Below are 15681 nucleotides of genomic sequence, written 5' to 3' on the forward strand. Positions count from 1 at the left end.
TATATATATATATATATATATATATATAATTATTTGCATAAATAAATACGTGTAAGAATTCTCAGGCATCGAATCATTTGTATGCACATACTTAGAAAAAAAAAAGAAAGAGGAACGCTGTTTTTTTTTAAATACGCATATGCACATGCATCATGAGATTTATGAGCCGAAAGAGACTGATATCTTCGAGACGTCAGCAAGTAAACGTATCGAGCCTTATTCTTTCCATCGTATTAACAACACGCTCGGTAAAAATGGTAAAATTGTTTCGGAAAGCTATGACCGCGTATACGTAGTCACAAATGATACACAGCGACCGCGGGCCATACAATTAAGCCGTCGAATTCACAGCTTCCAATGAGATGCAAGATAAGCGAGTCTTACCTGAGAGCCTTCGTATTATCGATGAAATTCGTAATATATTATGCGATACATTATAACAATCTCTCAAACGTGTTAGTCGAGAAAAAAAAAAGAAGATAAAAACGCGCGACATATAAGGCTGACCGAAGGCTGACTGAGAAGGTCGAACACGATCGTCGCTCTGCCGGCATGCTACACGTCCGAAATCTCGCAAACACATAGAAAGAAGACAACGAGCTCCGCCAGAACTACAAGCAGTCCCACGTCCCCGTATGCAATTTGGTCCCTTCTTTTACACTTCTTCGAGGATAATTCTCGGAAGTGAATCAAAATGCGTGAGTAGCTTCTTCGATACATATCTTATCTAAAAAAAAAAAAAAAAAAAAAAAAACCAAAAANCGATGACTACCCGCCAAGAGGGTGTAGCGTGATCGAGAGACGATAGACCTGACGAAAATGACATGACATGTATGCACACGACCGTACAACAAAACGCGAGATCTCGTGTGAAATGTATGAGGCATTCTCGAGAATGAGGTATACTGCGGGGGGAGGGGGGATGTTGTTATACATAGAACACATTTAATAATGAAGGTGGATGGCTATTCCTAGTCGGATACCTCGGTGTCAGGGTCGAGATCCCGCGTGGGGGTCGATGCGTTACTAGCGGACGCCGAATGCGCTCCGGGCCGGTGTGTTCTTCGCGGATCGAACGGATCCACGACGATTTGCTCGGTGCCTTTAATCTCAGCCCGGCAAAACGGACAACCCTGTCCTTCGGAATCCTGCAAAGCAGCCAAGATCAGACCGTCCGTTAGTTTATGCCAATTCATACGCCACGTATGCGGACGATTTCGCTCGTACCGTACACGGCGATTGCAAATTAAGGGAATGGTCAGAGCGCAGCTTGTGATCACAGAGCGGAGAGTGATGAGAAATGATCGTAAGGAAGGTTCGCGCGTTCTACGGAACGTCGGCACGAGATTATGTACTGCTACCTGCCAAGCTGTGAGGCATGGAGTGCAGAGCAGGTGACCGCAAGGCTCTATCCTCACGTCCTTGTCGTGCTCGGCGCAGATCTTACACAGCTGGAATGTGCTACCCATCTCACAGTACAATTCGTACTGTTCCGCGGTAACCTTGATGTGCTCCTCCGGCGTCGGCTGCACCGCCCATGTCAAGTCCGGATTGATGTTCCGGCCGTCTGGATACAAATAGCTGCGAATCATCATACGACATGTACACACAGCCTCGAATTTCCGAATAACCGACGATGACGGGTCTAGATAAAGCGACCAAGTAAGTTAGAAGTTCTCTTGTAAATCGAGCCTCTGTTATTATTATTATTATCAGAGATGTGTACTCACAAGCCTTCCCGATAACCGTCCAATAACGCTTGGCATAGACTCTTGTTGTGCGGTATCGTTTGGAGAATATCACCGTCAGACGTGACATAGCCAATTGCCCATTGTCCCAGCCTCGTGCAGCTCAATCGAAACACGTAACTCCCAGGCTTGGTGATGCAGTACTTCTGTAAGCGCGCCTTCACCTCGTCGTACGTGAGGAAGGCCACGTAGCCGGGGTGCGTCACTGCCAGAATTTTCCAGTTGCGCAACAGGGTCGACCATGGTTGGAACAATCTTCAAAGTCAGAGCGTCGTCATTGGAATACGGTCCCCTCATGCGGAAAAGTATTACCGTCTGTGATAAATTGGCCAGTGACAAGTTGTTGTCGCCCGTTAATTTCATTTCACTCGGTACGGATAATAAAATTAGTGAAATTACCGAGCGGTAATTTATTATCGGCCAATTGATCACAGGCGGTGATGCTTTTCCGCGAGGGACGTCGTTACACGTGTTATCATCGGATATCGTCACACACCGACGACGCAAATCGATGCACGTGCGAGACCGATGTAAAAATTACATGTGCGCGTTTACCTTGTAAATACGTCGAACTCGAAGTTGGAGATGTAGTCGTTGCACGTCAGATCTATCGTGGATTTCAGTGCCATTGCCTGCAGTCCTGAACTGATCGGGTGAACCTGATTCAATTCGTGTCTGAACACCTTCCATGGTACCAACGTACTGGAAAATAAATTATTAAACGATAAAACATTATCACTTGCACAACATCGTGTAAACATTGGAAAATCAGTTTTACATAAGTTACGTTTTGATCTAATATATATATTGCATCCTTACAATCTCTATACAGGAAGACGAAAACGATTAGATGTAATTCGTTCGATATAAAGATGATGTAAACGTCGATTAGATTAGACCTATTTTCGTTTCAAATACAATCGGGGGGAACAATATGATATTGTACATGTGTACATGTGATGTTAGTTAATTAACACTTAAGGGTAGGGTTCGCAAAATTTGAGATTTTTTAGATCAAGTCCATGCCAGTTGGTAAAAACAGCGGTGGTATTTTTCAGAAAAATCAGCGAAAACTAATTTTTTTTTTCTATTAAAAATAAATAGAACCCTAGCTATGATCTTACGCACAAGAATCCCAAAAACAAACGACAAGCACGCGAATTACATGTTTATACTTTCTATGAATCTATCCATGCAGTTATGTTAAAATAATTATTATATGTTTATACATTTATCGTTTATTGGTGAAATACCCGGAAGAAAAAAGATCATATATGAAATTTGCTCATATATGTGACTATGTATAATCATATATGTTCACGATGAAAAAATACTGTTGTTTACAAATTATATGCAAATACGATAGAAGTAAATGCTTCTGGCTATTTGTGCTTTTAACAGTACATGATGTCGACATTTAATTAAATGATGTAACATCATTTTTTTCGTATGAACATATATGATCATACATGGATCACAATCTGGATTTTATATGATTTTATATAATTATATATAATAATATACACAAACATTTTTTCCCGGGTAGTCAGCTAACATGAATAGTTTGAGAAATGCATCAAAAGGAAGACACAAAGACGTGGACTCGCTTTATATCTTGTTCTATTCATAACAACAAGAAATGTATTATTTAGGGAACACTAGTAAGTGTAAAAGCCCCACGATTGAAAAAACATCTTCAAATATGATGTATAGTAAGGTTAAAATAAACATAAACGCGAGCCAGATTTATACTGGTAAAAATGTTTAATTCTGTTACCATTGTTTATCCCATTAAATTAAAAACTAATATAAAATTTAGTAACATATATATCTCCCAAGTTTTCGTTTAAAAAATATATTTCACGCATTAATTTATATTAAAAAAACACTTTATTATATCGCTTTTGTTTTTCTTTAAATTATAACGATTAATATGATTTAATGAATTAAAGGAAAAATATTTTAGCATAAAGTTGTATAAATATATTTTAGCGTTACATATTAGTCCTTTTTATAGTTTCGCCAGTTTATTCCATTGGATAAAGTCTGAAATAGTAAAAACCAGAATTTACCATGGTGTTTTCGACTTTCTGGAATTTTCCGATCAGCTTTGCTTAAGGAAGGATGTAAACATTTGATATTTTTAGATTCCGTCCGCTTCCGCTGACGCAAAATCGTCTCTTGTATCCGTGTCGACATTTCGTCGTTAAAATTGAAGTAACGAGTTGTCTAAAACTGTCATGTGCATTTTTCGTAGAAGCCATCTTTCAAACAGTAAACCGCCTATGAGTGCGTTCGGGGAGACGCTATTATCGCTAAAGGCTGTTCGCGGAGCTAGAGGATGATGCTAACAAATGATGACGCAATCATGACATCACTAATGATAGTATCTACAACTATTATAACTACAAACGCAATTTTTTCCGAGATAATGTAAAGCGGAGTCTACAATGAGAATTTAAGCTCTAAGCCTTCAGAAACTGAAACCAATCACAGTCAAATGTGAGGAGAATAATCGACTGTGATTGGTCAATTTCTCAAGGCTTAAATTCTCATTGTAGATCCTGCTTTAAACGAAGAATTTAAGGCGTAAGACTTAAGAAATTGACCGATTACAATCGAATTCTCGAAGAATAATCATTGTGATTGATCAATTTCTCAAGGCTTAAAATGCCTATCGCGGAACGAGACTTACAGCTATTGTAAACGATCCTTGAGGCTTCGGAACGACTCGATCGGCCATTGGCATGACGCCACATCGCGGAGTACCGCACATGCGCGGTGAAACCGTCTCGTGTGTGACATGACTAGTCAGTAGGAAACAGCGACTGCTGACGTTCGTGTTGTCCTTGCGGTGCGTCTCTTCATCGTGTTACATACGTGCCGACTTCAATCGGGTAAGATTGTTCGTCCGTTTTTTCGCTAACATCGCTTTACGCGTGTGCCGAGCATGAATGAACCCCATTGCACGACCGGGATACATCATGCAACGAGATGCGCGAATCTCGGATACTCCGGCCGACATCGTTTTTGCGCAGCGTAGATTTTTCACTAGCTGATCGCCGCCGGCAAAGCCGGACGTTTACGCGCAACTTTTGTTTAAATAACTTTTGTTTAAACAGAATAAAATATAATACAGTCTACGTCTACGCGTAGACAATGTAAATTATGTTTAATTTTATATATATATATATGTGTGGATAATAAGTAATCTATGAACCATCCATGGAGTGACTCGCCTTATTCTTACATTTCATAAGTCTTATTTTTATATTTTGTTTCTGTTAAAAGCTCACAGATAAACCTAAGTAAGCGATAACATTCGTACATCAACAGCGTATTCACCTTTTATATCATCACGCAGACGTTTTAAATGCGCGTAAAGTGGAGATTATCCAACTTAATCTAATCTAACTTATTAAAAACCGGTGAAATTATTAGGATTCAATATAACGGCACTATTTTCACTATTTTATCTTACGATGTCGCGAGAAATCAATAGAGCGGATCCGGTAGATCTTGTGCTTACTGTAATTCACCAAGGAACACCGCCCTCGCCCGTTTAAAAGTCCACGGGTGAATTTTAAATGACGAAATTTCTGTGTTGCCTGTATGTATCGACTTTTCCAAATTTTCACTATTAGATGCCTTCGTAATTAACACGAAAATCGGATACGTGAGCTATTTTATAAACTAGTTTAGACTAATAATTTACCCTTTATCTTTGTGTTATGTAATTTATACGATTTTACATAATTTACGTTGTTCACATGGAAAAAGCCCGTGTAGTCACGTAGGCAATACGTAATTGCTCACCTAGATGTAATCATAGTCTGGAGTACAATTCTGGTCGCCGGTACCGTCAAGGTTGGGTCGGCGCACGGTAGATGGCTATCGATTGCGGGATTCTGTGCACCGCGCGGCACAGCGATACTCGGCGGTATTTTCAGTGCTCATTGAGGAGTCACTTTAATCAACCGATATCGAGCGTGCACGTAGCGTCCGGCGGAAGAGATCATTCGCGAACGATTATACGGCGAAGTCCGCGTCCAAATCACCAAGTTCCAGCGAGAAGAATCTAACGGCCAGGAACATCATGCCTTGGTCGTGAATTTCGTAAAAAATATGAAGAGAAATTCTCACTTTGTTTACGCTAAAGCGAAATTAGCGGAATAGCCTGGAGAATAATCTCGGAAAGCAATACACGAGAGATCGAAATGCATAAAGGAAAGAAAAAAAAAAAGACAATATTGAGTAATTTCCTGCCGCTCCTCCGTTTAAATATAGGCATTTTACTGTACGTTACTGACGTAATTGACTTTGGAAACCGTCTTTTTACTCGCGCGAGCGGACACACTCATCGATCTATGCAAGATCCGATGACATTTGCGCGGATGCACCGAATCGCTAGTCATCACGTTTCATTGACAATTCGCGCGCGTCCGTTCGCGCGTGCGCAGCCGCCTCACCGAATCTACGATTTCGCTTACGCGTCCACGTAACGCGAATCGACCATTACCTTCCATTATAACCTGAACGTATTTAAACGTATTTCTAAATTTGACGATACGGCTGAAATAAATTTCTATTTCCGCTCGCCCCGCAGTTGAACACTTTTAGTCGATTGCTTTTTAACGCTCGCATAAATTCAGAAAATTATATATATATATTTAAGTATTATTAGAGATTTATTATGGTATTTCGTAAGTATTAACTGTTTCAACACTGTAATATTACTGAAACTAACACTCGAGAGATTAAAACAATATATGATTTTTATTGGTTTCAATAGTGTTGCTAGTGAATCAAGATTTACTTTAATTACAGGGCGCAGTTGGCACCAAAATCCCACTGATACAACAGCATTTTTTCTCATTTTTCCGTGTAACTTCGATCTGTTTTTACACATTTCAGAAACCAAGATATTTCAAGCTGTTTAGAACTGACATCGTAGGTTCTATCGTTTTTTTCTTTCTTTCTTTTCACCAAATTATTATCGCAGGTCGCGATAATAGAAGGTCTCGACTCGTATATGCTTTGTAAACGTCGCGCGCGCGACATTGATAATATATTTGTGAGGAAGAATGGCCAGCCGGCCGGCTGGCTGAAAGCACCCCTGAATTTTTCATGTCGTTTCCGAGCTTGTACAAGTCGCACTAATATAGCAGGCACTTTTTGTATCGACAGTTCCAGGAGCGGATTACGTCGGAAATGCTCGTTTTAAGATTCGTCGTACCCGTCGGCTTCGTGCACGTAGTCCGAAATTTCGCAGGCACGTAATTTGATGATTGACCCCCCTCCCCCCCCGTACCGGTCCTTCCATCGTCAGCGTTGTTAAGCTGACAGCAACTAATAAACAATCGCTGATCGCCGTCGATATGAAGCGCAATTATTCCCGCGTGGAAAGAGTGCCGCGCGAAAGGTGCTCGCGAATCGGCAATTAATGACAATACGAAGAGTCGGGGCTCGCTAATAAGAAGCGTCCGGCATCGCATTCGAGAGGCAACGCGAGAGAAGTCGAAAAGTTTCCCGGATATACCGCGTCGCTTTTTACCGCTCGCGTTTGGTGATAATTTATTTATACCGTACTGTTTCCGTTCCGATGATCCGCGCAAATTAAGCGTGTCGGAGAGAAGAGAATATCGAGGATTATTTTTGAACATCACCTTTCGCTGTTTACGCGTAACGCGCTTGTTCGATTGCCGTTCGCGCGAGATTGTACAATTCGTTTATCATATATATATATATATATATACACAAGAACATATATAATTAAATTTAAATAACAACAATGCAAATATATATATATATATATATATTGTAATCATTTACCCGTATAGAAAATTTCTTGGAATCTAATTGGGATCCGATTTCCCAAAATAATTATGAATTCTGGTTGGGAAGTTGAACGCAGGTTCTCTCTCTTTAAGTCTCTTAGAACTATAAGTGTCGGTCTACAATAGATATTTTAAGCCTTAAGAAACTGACTAGTCAGTCAATCATTCTCTTCACATTCGACTGTGATTGGTCAATTTTTTAAGGTTTAAAATATCTATTGGACCGTCACTAATATTTCAAATATACGATTAAGTGAGAATTATAAACAGATACAATAAACAGATTATTTGGTCATTTACAAATTTTCCCAATTTTCCCAAAGATTTCTTCTAGTTTCCGTCTTACACTACAATTGAACCAAATATACGAGACACTTTAAGTATTCACATTTTATAAGCACACACATGTTACGCGCGGTATTAAGTATAATAACATTAATAGCATAATCTAATTTATTAATTTCCTAACTTGATATTCGGTCAAACTGTCACTATCGATTTTGGCGATGGTAGTTACACGCAACATGAAGAAAGCCGCAGCATATAGCCAACCGGCATCACAGAAAAGAGATTTCGTCCCATGTGAGATAAGAATGGGGTTCCTAATTGGTATCGTAGTGAGATTATCTATTTTGGAACAATTTTGGATATCCTAATCAGAATCTGTGTTGTATCTGGGGAAATCATAAGAAATTTTTGCTCGATAGTACCCAGTAAAGTGAATATTTTTCATTTTTTAGATATTTTTTCTCTCAGTATATAGAAAAATCCTACTTTCACGGCACAACGTTCGTTAACTTCTCTCTTGAACTTTCAATTCCACAGATTTAATTTCAATAGCTCCCTTGAAGCTATAAATGTTGTCGACAACCAATCAGCATCGCAGAAAAGAAGCTTCATCCCATATCTTGGATAAGAATGGGACTCCCAATTGGTATCATAGTAGGATAACCTATTTTGGGATTCTAATCGGAATTTTTGGTATTCTAATCGGAATCTATGCTGTATATGGGAATATCTGGGAAGATTTCTATGCGGGTATATATATCTATATATGCCATTATTATTTTCACGCGAGAATAACTGCAGCGTGTTTCGAAAGCGATCATACATACACACATAATATTAACACACATATACACAATTCTTTTAACATAAATAATAAGTCAGTAGTACTTTAGCGTTTGATTGTTGGAACTGAATACTCTTCTGCGAGATTTGCGATACTCGAATGCAATTAGGAGAAAGCAGGGTAAGAATGACGATTTGCCAATTTTTCTAATCTAATAACAAATAAAACGATTCGGTGTCCAATTCACTTTTAATAATAATAAATAATCTTGTAACCTGAAATTGACATATTCTCAAAAAAATTTGATTTAAACAAGATCCTAATTTATTTATAAATTTTTCAGTTCATGCAAATGACAAGGCTCTAGCTAGTCAGAAAAAATGGATCATTATTTTTTACGTTATTATAAAAAAATGAGAAAAAATGGACAAATCTTAAGATCGTCATCTTACCCCCCCCCCCTCTCCCGGCAATATTTGTCACTGGTTTATTCGAGTAACGCAAAGCATTTGGGGGAATTCGCTACTTTTCTTTGAGAACTGCAGGGTACGCATTGCCTAACGTAGACGTAAGAAACGAATGAATGACAAACCGCCAGATAAGTGTCCTTGTACTTGAGACTTGATTCGCGAGTCCATCGCTAAAGCGTAACAATCAAATAGTCGACATTCGCGACTCGCAAAATTAATTATCTCCCAGCCGCGACGCGCAACGGCGCGTCGCTGTCGATCACCCAGAAGTCTTAACGATCACAATTGCACAGTTTCAGCGGCAATGAGTGGGAACGCGGATTACAAATCGGCCACGTCGATTTACGACTTTACGGCCAACTCCATCAGGGGAGAGGAGGTTCCTTTGTCTAAGTGAGTACCAAGCTCGTGTCGTGCCGTGAATATCGCGTCTGTACGCATCCAAAATATGCAATGACGTTTGCTGCCGGTCAGGTACGAGGGCCACGTATGCCTTATCGTCAACGTCGCTTCGAAGTGTGGTCTTACAGCGACGAATTACAAGGAACTGAACGAACTGTACGACGAGTATGCCGAATCTAAAGGTAATATTCGTGCAGATCAGTCACTTGCGGAACAGCGGAACGATCTTTTTATCTTTGTCTGTCGTCTCGTAGGACTGCGAATTTTGGCGTTCCCCTGTAACCAGTTCAACGGGCAAGAGCCAGGAAACAGCGAAGAGATTTGCAGTTTCGCTGAACGCCAGAAAGTAAGCTTTTTCCCTCTCACGTGATAAAATCGTGCTCGCTCTCTCTCTCTCTCTCTCTCTCTCTCTCTCTCTCTCTTTTTCCCCGCTTCTTTTATAAATAAATCAATAAATCTCTAACGCGCACGCATCTTTACACGATATATTCTTTCCGCAGGTGAAATTTGACCTGTTCGAGAAGATAGACGTGAACGGAGATAAAACGCATCCGCTTTGGTCGTATTTGAAGAAGGAACAAGGCGGTTTACTGGGTAACTTCATTAAATGGAACTTCACCAAGTTTATTGTGAACAAAGAAGGCAAGGTCGTCGAACGACACGGTCCTAACGTGGACCCGCACAAGCTGAAGAGCTCTCTTGAGAAATACTTTTAAGCCATCTCTTCTTTGGGTCATTTTCGTTTTTTACGGTTAATAGTTTCCCGCAAAGTTTTCACGAAATAAGTTGACGATGTCGTAGAATAGTTGCTCGATATATTAAAAACACGAACAAAATTTCGTTTATACGTTATTTTATATATGTATGGGTATGTTGGGATATTTCGAAGACCTTATTTTTGATGAGACAACGTGTAATAAAATTATACGTCGCTTAAACAACATGAAATCAATGTTGAACGTTAGCGTATAGTTTCGACCCGTCTCGCTTCAATAAGATCTCCATCGGAAAATATCTATATATTTACATGTAAATATAAATATCTACAATGGAGCAAATTCTAGCAGCTTCACGTAAGCAATTGCAATTACGTTTATCAAGATGTCCAGCATTCCCTTCTATCTTACATCTTGTAATAATTAGTGCCGATAATTATAACAATCCGTACTTGCGCAACTACGATTTATCTATTTTTTGCTACGTGCACGTAGTATATACGTCATGTTTACGTAAAGGCGCTAATATACACAATTACACTTGAGCCAGAAATATCTCACACAACACACAGGGTCTATCTAGCACGCGATAGGATGTAGAAGGAAAAAATAAAAAAATATTTATCGGAAGTACATTTTTGCACGAGATCCCACACAATCCCTCAGGCGTCGTGTAAGCAGGAGATTTCGGGGAATACAATTTATGAGAAATATAGTCTCAAGCGATATGTCTATGTAGAAATCGTACGAGATAAACGAAAATACTGCTCGTGCTTGCTCTGTTCCCATGGCACAGAACAATCATCGGCTCACGTTCGTATTATTTCTGAATTTAGAATCCGTGTATGGTCGTCAGCACAATGTGATTTTCTTATAAAAAGATCACGCATATTCAACGCATAGTTTCGCCCGTCAATATACTCGACTTCGCGTCAATCAATCCCATGATGCACTTCCAACGTCAATAAACGGTAAATGTTTGCAAATATTATTCCACCGAAAACTGTTCTTTTAGCAGTAATTGACAAAACAAATTATAAAAAGATACTTGTATAAGTTTCAAGGAGGGGGCATGAGATTTTTGGAGGAAAAGGAAGTTCGAGGTTCTCTAGTTATTAACTTAAATCTTTCGTCTTATTAAATTGATGATGAATCTATTTTATACATTTTTAACAAAGGTCGCTAGGCAAGGTTTGGGATCTAAATTTTATAATGATCCCGTCTTCACGAGTCTCGTCTCCTCACCGGCATTCTAGTAGTCGTCTTGCTCTAAAAGACTTAGAATTCTCAAGCTCTTAGCTTCTTATCCAAGGATTCTTATCCAAGAACTCCAATGTTTTAACAACAACGAGCATGTCCCTCGACCGGGGGTTCCGGGGGCAAAGGCCCCTGGTCGAGAGATCGGAGAGTCAAAGCCTCCCTCCCCTCCCATTCCACATTGCAACTTCTATTTCAGTAAGAAAAATTGTAAAAACTCGAGAATACCAAGTCCTTTCGGGTAAGTTGACAACTGGAACGCCAATGAGGAGACAGGACTCCTGAAGAATCATTTCAAAGCTTAGATCTCAAACTTTGCGTAGGGGCCTTTGCTAATTTTTCTCAGGGTCCATTTTAGTAGAAAAATGAACTCATCAATTTAATAATAACACCATTGCAAAATTTAAATGTCGATAACTAAGGAACTCCTCAAATTTCTTTTTCTTCAAAAGAATCTCACGTCCCCTGATTAAAACTTACAAACAAAATGTCTTCTTATAACCTGTCTTGTTGATAGCTACAAAAAATAAAAGGTTTTCAGGTGGAGTAGTACTTCCAAACATTTGCCATATCTTCGAGATAGCAGAGTAGAAGAAAAATGTCTAACGGAAATTGGCATTGATACCAATGATTATCACTTCAAGTGTTTTCCGTAAATGTAAACTTTTCTCGTCTTTATTAGTCATTAATGAAGTATGTTTATTTTCTAAAAATATTCAAGGTAGTGATGGTTATCGTCTCTGCGTATCGCTATTCTAAGATAAGGTGTAACGAACAACATGGAAATTGGGTCGCACATCCAGCGAGCGTTGATGGATATTCCATTTTAATTCGGCCGAAGGATGTGTGCTTGAGAGGCACAGAATTACTATCAATTAGTTGTTCGGAAACTTGATGCTGACGCATCCTGGCGGACGTTGTCGGCGCGTTTGCTCAACTTCCACAATACAGTGCGACCTATGAATGTAATTTCACTCGCGCGTACACACGCCCACTCTCTTTCATCGTGATAATTAGTGACGCGGTCACTTTCACGGTGGCGTTTACGTTTGCTCGCGACCTTGTCTGTGTTTACGGTGTCACCAGTGAGGTTACACTTTTAGTTTAATTGTGCCTTTTTAAGCGCGTCCCCACGTTACACGCTACGAGATAATTCGTCGTTAGAACGTCACACAGGCACGCGTTGCAATGTAAAAATATCTCCTCCTGCGGTGTATCTCAATTCGAAGAGATGGCTGTAGGTTTTGTCGCTTCAGTTTGCCGATCCCATTCTAAGTCCATTTCGTTAACGGAATGTGACAAATTGCCCGTTGTCTCTTGATACAGAAAAGTCACGCTTTCGCTGCTGATCTTCCGACCGATATTTAAACCTGACTTTCCATCGTAAGGGGATGTCAAAGTCGATGACGAGCTTGATAAATGTCAATAATGTAGAGGCGATTCTTAAAACGTTGCGTTTATATAACACTGACATGATCACGCTATTCTTTTATATTTCTCGTATATATAGATTTTCCATAAATAATAACAATAATAATAATTTTATTGGACGTTGTAAAGCTTAACATACTAATATATGTTACTATATCACGTGCATTGATAGCGTCGAAGAAGTGAGGCGTCAACAGTTGATTTTTATTGCCTTACCGAGACAAATATACTAATTAATCAAAATGTAAATGTGATATAAATGTGTGAATGTAACGAATATGCATTACCGTTTAACCACATCTAACGGAAAATCTAATCAAAATATAGACAAATCTTCCCACAAACTTTTTGTGTCTTTTTAGGTTTCTAAGTTTCATTGGAAAGGTATAAAAAAAATGTTCTTGGAAATTTTCCTAATTGGAGCATTGACATATTCGGTACTACAAACTGCAGAATTTCTGTTTCGGGTAAATATTGATGCTAAATGAGAGAGATATTATTTTTAACCGTCTTCATCATATATTGAACAAAATATTTTATTAATATCAAATTATTTTATAGGAAATATGTGATAAATAAAATGTTTAGTTCATCTTGGGGGCTAAACGCTCCTTTTAAGCTTTTTATCAAAATCTCGTTATTTCTGTAATTTCTTCTAAATTATCGTTTTACTTTTCCAACTTTCAAAATTATCAGATAATTTGCCATATTTTACCGAGTAAGTTACCGTCAGATTAGGTCATTTTCATTTCTAAACCCCACCGAATGCCGATGAATTCGAGGGAATCGGATATGCATCGAAAAATTGTTTCTCAATTCCTGTTCGGTTCTCTCGTTTGATCTTGCGAAACTAACGTCGCACGTGCATTTTAGCGGTCCTTCTCTCTCTCTCTCTCTCTCTCTCTCTCTCTCTCTCTCTCTCTCTNAGTCGACTTACTTATTCGATAAAGCTCGGGGATCGAGAGCGCGTAAGTGCGCTTCTCCGCGTAATTTGTCGGCGGACGTTGCACGAGATGCCAGGTGTCGACAGCAGGACAAGGGTAAGCGTGACGCACGTACGCTGTCCTGAATTCGCATCCCCGCTTGCTTATGACGATGACGACGACGACGATCAAAATGGGTCATGTCCTCCATCGTCGTACCATAATCTCGGCACTAAACGTTCCATAATGTACACGCGTGTGGTCGGGCTCGCTCGCTCACTCACTCGCGCGCGCGCGTGCGCGTACATGTAGCCGGTGCATGGTTAATGTACAAAACGAAGTTGAGAGATACTAACGCTATAATTAGTCGGCCTTGCTTGCCGACTGATCCGAGGCTCGCCTCCATTCATAGAACACCGCTTTTCCAACGTCGTCTCTTCCAACGTGACGTCTCATCTGCCGCAAGGGCAATCATTTTTGGTCCTGCTAATCGGAGACGGAAGATGCGCGACTTTTCCCTCAAATATCTTGCCTGGACTGTATCGCGCAGCTGTATCCTTCTATCAGGGACCGAATGAAAATATCGTCCCGGTTCCGGCCCACTACAATATTTAATAAAGGTTCTGCTCTTGGTTCCAGTTTTCTGGACAATGAAAGCACCGATACCGTTTAAATTACGGGTTTTTTTTTTCGATCTCGGTTCTTTAAACTTGTTTCCTTACTGAAATTTTTATTGACTTAAGTTATATATATATATATATATATAAAGTATACAATAATATATTATTGGGAGTGCAAATTAGTTCGGTCCTTTTTTTTGTGGTCAAAAATGCATTTATTTCAGAACAAAATGAATGAACAGATTAATCAAAGTATTGTCTATCGCTGGCTACTACTTTTTCCCACCTCTCAGGCAATTTTCGAATTCCATCTCGAAAAAATGTCTCGTCTTTTGAGGCGATCCAAATTAGGAGCCAATTTTCGATTTCTGCGAGAGAAGTGAACCGGTGACCTGACAAATCGTGCTGCATCCGTCGGAACAACCAGTAATCAGAAGGAGCAATGTCCGACGAATACGGCGGGTGCGGTAAAATATCCCACTTGAGCGTTTCCACATAATTTTTTACAACTAGTTTCTGTAGGCTTTATAAAATTTCGGGTTATAGTTTACGGTTCCGGTCTGACGAAAATACCGGTTTCTATACGGTTTTCGGTTCCGGTCCGGGTCCCTGCTTGTCTACGTCTTGCGGATAAAACGAAGAAAAAAAAAGAAAGAAAGCGAGGCAAAACTTCAGTTAAACTTTTGCCGAATTAATTTACGTAAACATAATTCGTATAGAGACATGGTTTTCTCCGTTCGGGAGAGCCGATTATTTCGATCCGTGAAGAACAAATTCCTCTGGAAATGATTAAGGGTAAAACGTGGCGGTGTATTTTCGAAAAAATTAAATGTTCCCAATGTTGCAACGCATCGCTTAGCAAATATATACGACAAGATTTTCGTGGGAAGACTCGAGGGGGACTTTCGTCGCGAGCGATCTAAAAAGATTTCGAGTTCGCGCTTTGATCGTGACGCGTTTACTAAAGGATCTCCTCTCCTAGGGGAAAGGCGGAATTTTTCGGGTCTATTTATAAGCCATTCACACGCGCGACGATAGCCTCAAGGCTCTCGCATTAGACGGACAATATTTTTACCTTTCGCTGGAGACGATACTCAACGATACTCGGGGGGCTGTTCGCGGCACGAGTTCTTTCGCACGCGCATATATATATATATATATATATATATATATATATATATATAATATACCGGTTACATGCCGAT

At 39.7% G+C, this 15681-nt stretch overlaps 2 protein-coding genes across 6 annotated transcripts in view; one reads left to right on the forward strand and one right to left on the reverse strand.

Annotated features, from left to right (window-relative positions):
* The window catches only part of LOC106751772 (E3 ubiquitin-protein ligase CBL), a 35120-nt gene that overhangs the window by 7136 nt on the left and 12303 nt on the right, over positions 1-15681 (reverse strand). For 2 of the 3 annotated variants that reach the window (XM_014632875.1, XM_014632874.1), the window contains exons 2-5: positions 2304-2450; positions 1731-2003; positions 1359-1581; positions 984-1148 (exon numbers count right to left, since the gene is read on the reverse strand). In XM_014632875.1, coding sequence (XP_014488361.1) covers positions 984-1148; positions 1359-1581; positions 1731-2003; positions 2304-2450 — 808 coding nt within the window. The remainder of the gene's footprint in view (positions 1-983; positions 1149-1358; positions 1582-1730; positions 2004-2303; positions 2451-15681) is intronic. The other variant, XM_014632876.1, reaches the window with a different exon arrangement.
* Positions 4539-10878, forward strand: LOC106751773 (probable phospholipid hydroperoxide glutathione peroxidase). Of its 3 annotated transcripts, none has more exons than XM_014632879.1 (6): positions 4540-4645; positions 6936-7020; positions 9421-9520; positions 9602-9711; positions 9784-9875; positions 10030-10878. In XM_014632879.1, the coding sequence occupies exons 2-6, from the start codon at positions 6960-6962 to the stop codon at positions 10243-10245; spliced, it is 579 nt and encodes a 192-aa protein (XP_014488365.1). In that variant the 5' UTR covers positions 4540-4645; positions 6936-6959; the 3' UTR covers positions 10246-10878. The 3 variants fall into 3 exon arrangements, with proteins under 3 accessions (XP_014488366.1, XP_014488365.1, XP_014488363.1); XM_014632877.1 differs by lacking the exon at positions 6936-7020 and adding an exon at positions 8411-8623 and having other exon boundaries at positions 4549-4645; XM_014632880.1 differs by lacking the exon at positions 6936-7020 and having other exon boundaries at positions 4539-4645.

The sequence above is a fragment of the Dinoponera quadriceps genome, unplaced genomic scaffold (assembly GCF_001313825.1).
Source record: "Dinoponera quadriceps isolate SergipeBrazil2010 unplaced genomic scaffold, ASM131382v1 scaffold179, whole genome shotgun sequence".
Classification (NCBI taxonomy): Eukaryota; Metazoa; Arthropoda; class Insecta; order Hymenoptera; family Formicidae; genus Dinoponera; species Dinoponera quadriceps.

What these genes read in the sequence shown, in the direction of transcription:
- LOC106751773 (XM_014632877.1), top strand. Translation starts at nt 8,443, where the DNA reads ATGTTGTCGACAACCAATCAGCATCGCAGAAAAGAAGCTTCATCCCAT. An exon ending in CTGGGAAGATTTCTATGCGG is followed by an intron (nt 8,624 to 9,420) that starts GTATATATATCT and finishes ACAATTGCACAG; the next exon opens with TTTCAGCGGCAATGAGTGGG. An exon ending in CGAGTATGCCGAATCTAAAG is followed by an intron (nt 9,712 to 9,783) that starts GTAATATTCGTG and finishes GTCGTCTCGTAG; the next exon opens with GACTGCGAATTTTGGCGTTC.